Source organism: Callospermophilus lateralis, chromosome 2 (assembly GCF_048772815.1).
Source record: "Callospermophilus lateralis isolate mCalLat2 chromosome 2, mCalLat2.hap1, whole genome shotgun sequence".
NCBI lineage: Eukaryota > Metazoa > Chordata > Mammalia > Rodentia > Sciuridae > Callospermophilus > Callospermophilus lateralis.
The window spans coordinates 19,408,942-19,415,977 of NC_135306.1; the positions used below are offsets into that span (position 1 = coordinate 19,408,942).

Here is a 7,036-nt window from a genome sequence, read left to right on the forward strand (position 1 = left end):
GCTGTGTTCTGATAGGGGGAGCATCAAGGGGCATGGCCCCTGCTGTGTTCTGATAGGAGTAGCACCAAGGGCGTGGCCTCTGCTGTGTTCTGATAGGAGGAGCACCAGGGGCGTGGCCTCTGCTGTGTTCTGATGGGGGAGCATCAAGGGGCATGGCCCCTGCTGTGTTCTGATAGGAGGAGCACCAAGGGCGTGGCCTCTGCTGTGTTCTGATAGGAGGAGCACCAGGGGCATGGCCTCTGTTGTGTTCTGATAGGAGGCGCACCAGGGGCGTGGCCTCCCTGACATAGGGCTCTGTTCATTCATTCATTCCTTGAGCAAACCTTTCCCAGGCCCCCCTTTTATGGAGCCCGTGCTTGATTCTGGGTTGCCCTTTCAGCTCATCCAGCCAATGATAAAGAGGTCTATGATCTCCTTTGCCACCTCACGTGTTGCATGAGCACTGAAGGGCATCTGGTTTGCCCTCTGATTGCAAGGGGCCTCTGCTTCTTGTGAACTGGGCACCTGGCTCAGGTGACACCTAGTAGCACTTCAGAGTGCTTGACATTTAGAAAATGCACGTGCTCCCATCTGCATGAGCGTGGCTGCCCAGCAGAGGCACCGGCCAGCCGTCACAGTGAGCTGTGGCAGCAGGGGCACCACCCTCCGCTCCCTATTGTGCTGGAAGGAGGCAGGAATGGCCTCTTCTGCCCTTGGAGACTTAACAGGAGCTGTCAGAGAGCAAGCAGTCCCTGCGCCCCTCACAGGGCTTCAGGCCCACAGAAGGGCTGTCCTTGAGACTCAGGGACCCACACAACAAAGGGTGGTGTGGATCTGAGAGCCTGCCCAGAGTTCTGGAGGCATTGAGAGCTTCTCATCTGCCAGTACTGGGTGGAGACCTCACAGATACTGCCCATTTGGTCCTCCCAGCAAGCCAGGAAACCACCCGCTGACTGTCCCCTCTCACAACCAATCAGAGCACAAGGGAGAATTGCCTAGGCCACCAAGGGCCAAACCAGCAGGGGTCCCGGGGAGCAGTGTCATCTCAGAGTCCAACCCTGCCTGGGCTGCTGATCACTCTATGTGGGGACAGCCAGGCAGCCACTCCTAGAAGCAAGGAGTCAGGAGAGAGCTCACCCCACACACTTAATGAGTCGTACACACTCATGTGCTCACTCCTGTACATGGGGCAACTGCTAAGCCACTGGGAGGAAGGGGTGAGGTCCCCGAGTGGGCTCCTCCCGGTTCTGCACCCCCCACCCGGGCTGATGCCAACTGTCCGGTTTCTTCCCCAGGCCAGGAGTACCACCTTCTGTCCCCCAAGACTGCCCCAAGAAGCAGTGACTCAGCCTCCTGTCCCCACAGTCAGCCCATCAGATCACAGGACACAGGTAAGGGATGGGACCTGGGGAGGCCACCCTGCAGCCTCTTGCTGTTGGGGGCCATTGTGGCTGGCCCTGTGGGCCTGCCCTGAGCCCAGCAGTTGGGGGGTGGTGGGCACAGGCAAGGATGGGACTTTCCTGGGCTTCTCAGCCTTGCCAGGTACCTGCCACCACCCTGTTGCTCCTGGAGCCACTGTCTGAAGCCACCTTCTGGGACTTTAAAAGTCCCTGAAAAGTCCTGAGGGACAGGCATGGCTGCCGACCGGCTGGCAGCAGTAGTTCCCCCTCCTGTCTCCACCCCTGCCCCTTCCCCAAACACAACAGCTACAGGGGATGGGGAAGGTGGTGGCTTGAGAATCCAAGCGTCAGGTTCTGGTCCCAGTTCTGCCACTAGCTTGCTGTGGGGCCTTAGGCCAGGTCCTTGACTTTCCTGATCCTCAGGTTCCATGTCCAAAAGGAGAGGGTAGAAGAGATGGTCTCTGAGGCTTTTTAAGCAGGGACGCTGGTGGCAATGGAGTTGCCATCTGCGCAGCCCTCCGTGCTCTCTCGCGCACAGTCTGCGTCTACCCTCACAGTTCAGTGAAGTATTGCATTATGTCCATTTTGAACCTCCTGAAATAGGCTCAAAGAGATGGTGCAACTCGCCCAGGGGCACACAGCTTACGAGTAGCAAAGATTTCATTGCAGGACTTTATGACTTGAGGGCCCCGACCTGCCCTCCATTCCTTCCTTCATTTACTTGGCAGCTACTCCTGCCAGGCCTTGGGCCCTGTCCCCAAGCAGCCAGGGGCAGAGCTGGGATGGGGTTGGGGGCAGCATTTGCTGGGCACAGGGGTTCCCAGAGGGCGTGTGGGCCAGGCTGAGCCTGGGGAGAGGCAGGCGGCCCTGGAACCCACTAGATGCCGAGTTGGGGATTTTCAAGGGAAGCAGCGCCAATGCCCTTGCCTCCTGCTCCAAGGGTCTCCGCTGACCCTGTCCCTAGAGGCCCAGACTGGCCACTCCCATGCAGGGGACAGACAGTAGGAGAGCCCAGGCCGGGGGTCAGATGAGTGTTGGTTCCCAGCTCTGAGATCTGGGGAGTGAACAGGAAGAGCCGGAGCCTGTGGGTGGGGCTGGGGCTGCAGGACGGCCCCCACCAGCGCCTGGCCTGCACAGGGTGCACTGTGACCATCCTGCCGGGTCTCTCTGTGGTGGCTCCTGACAGCAGCTCGGTGCTTTGGGGGCCTGTGGGGGGGCTCTGGGTCTGACGATCTAGACAGGATCCTTTCCCGTCCTCTTCCAGACACCACTGCCACCAGGGAGCTGCAGGGACTGTCTGCCACTGAGGCTCTCCGATGTCCCTTGTGTGGCCACGTCGAGTCCCTCCCAGAGGGAGATGGCCCTGGCTCTGGTAGGGACAAGTGCTCAGAGCCTGCTCGTGGCCAGACCCCACCTCTGCTTACCCTGGGGGCCGGGGGTGAGTTTAGGGGGGTGGTGTGAATGGGACCCCATGAGCTGTTCCCAGGGGAGGCCCTGCCTGGGGTCAGGAAGGGCTGTGCAGACCACCATCCTCAGCTGAGGACGCCGGGTGGCCAGCTGTGTCCTGGTGTTTTCCCACAGGGGCAGAAAAGGCCACCGCAAGGAAAAATGTACCTGTGGCTTCCAGCCCCAAGCAGAGGAGCCAGCGGGTCCCCTCGCCTGCACGGCCACCCCCTGGACTGTGGTACCTGGCAGCTGCACCCTCAGCACCGGGACCCCCGGCCTTCACCTACGTCCCCTCGGTTCCCATCATGCCTTATCCGCCAGCCACTGTGTAAGAGCCCCCAACCCCGCCCCCCCAGCTGCTCCCGCCTTGGTCTCAGTCACTGAAGAAGCCCCCGATGTGGGGGCTGAGCAGCAGGCTTGGCTCTCCTGGGGACCATCCCAGGTGGCCACCTGCTGCCACACCTGGCACTCCTATAGTCACTCAGCAAACCCCAAGAGCTTGCTGGGTAGGAGAGTGCTCGGCCCTGGGGACCCAGCAAGGAAGGAGACTGCTCCCCGGAGCCTCCTAATGTCCCCTGATTATACTCCAGGACTTGGCCATTTCTTTGTGGCCAAGCAAGGCATGAGGACGCCCTTGTTTTTTCAATTGACTCCTGTTTTAGAGCAGTTTGGATTTAGGGGAGTTGAGTAGATAGAACAGAGAGGTCCCACAACCCCTGTCCTGACACCTTGAGTGAGTATGGCACATTTGTCACCAGCCAACGTTAGCATTGACAGTTGACCAAAGTCCGCAATGTCTTCAGTGCCGCTCGCTTGTCTTCAGGGTGGCCTCCAGGAGGTCCCTGCCTCTCCCTGTCATCCCCTCTGCTCTGCAGTCTGGCAGCTTCCCAGACCCACCTTGTTTCTGGGTGACCGGGAGGTGCTCCTGCCAGGTGCTGGAGGACAGGCCACCGAGATGGCAGGGCAGCTGTGCAGCGGGGCGGGCTTCGGAGCCAGGCAGGGCTGCTCTGGAGTCCCCTCTCCCACATTCGCCCCGTAGCCAGGGCAAAGCTGCCTCCCCGAGCCTCGGTTTTGCCATCTGTCCGTGGGGAGTGGTCTCTGCCATGTGCACTGTGTGGGGACAAGTGGGGTGTCGGTGCTGGCACAAGCTCGTCACTGAGTAAACAGGAGCTTTGTCCTTCCAGACGACATTGCTGTTGCTCGATATTGTCATTAGTTAGAAGGAAAATGAGCTCAGCAGCTTTCCTGCAGGATTGTGGAGGGAAGGAAGCCTGGGCCCTGGAATTAGGAGACCTGTCTTCTCGTCCCAACTGTCGCCAGTTAGATCTCTGCCTCAGTTTCCCCCATAGTGCAACAAGCCAGCCAGCGTTCAGTGGCCATGCTCTGGGCAGCGAGGGCAGAGTCACACTGAGGGCTGACCTTGGCAGGAGCAGACACCCAGGTGCCGTCCACCATGGGCCTCCCCAAGGAGGCCGGCCTGTGCTGGGGCATCTTGCCGAGCCTGGGCAGGCCCATAAGAGCCTCACCTGGCCGCATCCTTCTGCATGCCCGGGGCCTGCCACAGGGCTGCAAACCCCTGCTGGGTTCCTACTTGATGGCAGTAAAGGCTCTGCCTGGAACTGATGGCCCCCGGGCAGCCCTGGGTCTCCTTACTGCTCCTGAGGCCACCACCTTCCAGCTCAGGCCTTTGGGGAAAACTAGCCAGACAGGCAGCGTCTCCAGCCTGGGTGGGCCATGGGGGAGAGGAAAGCAGCTGGGGGGCCAGTGGTAGCCAAGTAACTTGGTAGGCCCCTGTGCCTCCGTTTCTTCCTGTGTGAGATGGCTTGTGGCAAGGATCAGCTGAAGGAATGCCCAGAAAGCCCGTGGTGGTGAAGGTGGCCAGCAACACAGTGCTCTTGAAGCACAGGGAGCAGGGCGGCAGGACTGGGCGTGCTCAGTGGTGCCTGGTGCAATTTAGAAAGTTCTTGGCCTGTGCTGCCACCTGCTGGCCGCCGCCCTACATCCCACTGCAGAGCTTTGCACCCAGAGGATTTGCAGGGGCTTCTGCCCTAGAGGGTCTTGGGGGAATTCTCTGGCAACCTGGCCATCCAGTAAGCAGAAGGTGGGGTGCAGGGAGCTCCCCAGAGGCAGGAGTGTGGGCTCCCATCCACGCTTAGGCCAGAGCCGCTCGTCAGCAGGGCTGCTCCCTAACTAGCTCATGCTCCAGATGCTGGGCATCAGGTCTGGGGCGACTCCAGCCTGCCCCTGGGCCTCGGGAGCTGACCGTGACAGAGCACTTCCCTGGCCTGGCATTGCGCGAGCTCTTTACTTGACTTCTCCCGTCAGCTCACTCTGGCCATTTGAGGGGGAAATCAGAGGCCTTGAGTGGGGAGGTTCCTGGGCCCTGCAGCCGGCCAGGTTTGGGGCAGGCCGGTTCCGCTGGCCTCTGCTGAGGTGTGTGACACTGTCCCCTCATTCGCTAACTCCTGAGCCTCACTGCTCCTGAGGTGACGGTGCCGACTGGTGCCAAGGAGGCCAGCCCGGCTCTGCAGGTTGTTGAATTGTGGGAGGAGAGGACCAAGGCTCCGCTCCCCTTCCCCCAGCAGCGCTGGAGGGTCCCCCGGCCGCAGTTCCTGCCAGCACTGGGCTGTGCGTCCTGGCTTCAGCCCTCCTCGTGGGTGTGCCGAGCACGGAGGGGTGTGGAAGGGGTCGGTGCCCAGCTGCCTGTGCTAATGAGCGCCCCCTCCCTCCCCAGGTACTTCGCACCCACAGCGCCTACCTCAGTCCCCACAGCCTCCTTGCGGGCACACCGGGGACACCGGCACTCCATCCAGCTGGACCCCGATGACCTGGAGGAGCTGCACTCGGCCCTGAACCAGGCGGTGCAGGCTGCGGAGGACGTGCGCTCCACCACCCGGAGGATGACCCGCTCGCTGTCGGCCGACCTGCGCCAGGCCCACGGCCTGAGGGACTCCTGCCTCTTCTGATTCCCTAGAGGCTCTGAGATGGGGAGGAGCCGGGGCAAAGGGCAGGCAGGAGCCACTGATGCCCAGAAAGCCCTGCGGCCCCTCTTCAGGGGAGCCAGAACCTGCCCTGCCTGGTACCTTCAGATGGAGCAGCGTCAGCCTGGGAGGCGGAGTAGCTTCCCGGGGGACCAGCCCCGTCCACAGGTGCTGCAAGCAAGGCCACAGAGCCTCTGGGACTCTCCTCTCCTGCTCTGTCCACCTCCAGCTAATAACATGTGTCTTATGTCCAGATGGCCAGGCGCTCTTCATCCTGGGAGTCACCCTGGCCTTGGCCTCCTTGCAAGGCCAGATACATTGGGAAAGGCCAGGCTGTCTGGAGCAGAGCTGGCCCCTGCCTGTGACCAGCCACCTCTGGGAAGGGCCTTGTCAGAGGCCTTGCTCCTGGCGACTGGGCAGTAGGGCATTTGTGGACTATGAGGCATCTGAGCTCCTTGCTGGGCTGCAGAGGCCTCTCCCCCAGGCCTGCTGGGCTGAGGACACCTCCCAGAGCCCTGGGAAGCCACCCGCCAGTGGCTCTCTGCACCTCGCCCCAGGCCTGGGCCCTTCCTAGGATCTCAGTGGCAATGGACTGGTGACCAGCTCCCCGCCAGGCCCCAGCCGGGGCCCTGCAGCTGGGCTGTGGGCTCCCGCCCTGCAGCAGCGCCCTCGGGTTCTGGAATGTGTGTGCGTGGCAGATGTTTGTATATTTGAGGCATTTAAAAGTCTATTTTCGTTACAAGAGTAAATGAAGAAGAATGAATAATGATCTAAAAAATAGAAAGGACAACCAAAAAAGAACCGCCCACATTCCCAAAATGGCCTGCGTCTGTGGTGTGTGTCACGGATCCGTGATTTCTCAAGTCAAGCGTGTGGGTGAGGGAAGACTTGACACCCAGCCAGTCCCTCCCCCAGGGGACCTGTTGAGTAAGAGTTTTCTGACTCTGCCTCCTCCTGCGGGCTTCTGTTCCTGCAGCTTGCCCCCACTTGTCTTGAAACCATAAGCCATAAACCTTGGCTGTTAGGCCAAGCCTCTTTACACTAAGCCCAGAGAGGTTATGAGATACACACAGCAAAAGCCTGAGTCTGGACTCTCCTTCCAGTGCTCTTTTTAGTAGTGAAACAACTGCTGTCTCCTGAGCCCCTGCTAGAATGGGACCTGGACTCCACACAGGCGTCCTAATGGGCAGTGACATTCCTTCCGCCTGCCCCACCTCTTACGTCTCCCCT

At 60.7% G+C, this 7,036-nt stretch overlaps 1 protein-coding gene across 5 annotated transcripts in view; it reads left to right on the forward strand.

Moving 5' to 3' along the window:
- The window catches only part of Akna (AT-hook transcription factor), a 43,275-nt gene extending 36,686 nt beyond the window's left edge, over positions 1-6,589 (forward strand). For 3 of the 5 annotated variants that reach the window (XM_076845628.2, XM_076845627.2, XM_076845631.2), the window contains 4 exons: positions 1,275-1,370; positions 2,644-2,817; positions 2,961-3,153; positions 5,560-6,589. In XM_076845628.2, coding sequence (XP_076701743.2) covers positions 1,275-1,370; positions 2,644-2,817; positions 2,961-3,153; positions 5,560-5,791 — 695 coding nt within the window. In that variant the 3' untranslated portion in view covers positions 5,792-6,589. The remainder of the gene's footprint in view (positions 1-1,274; positions 1,371-2,643; positions 2,818-2,960; positions 3,154-5,559) is intronic. The other 2 variants (XM_076845629.2, XM_076845630.2) reach the window with 2 other exon arrangements.
- The last annotated feature ends 447 nt before the right edge of the window (positions 6,590-7,036 follow it).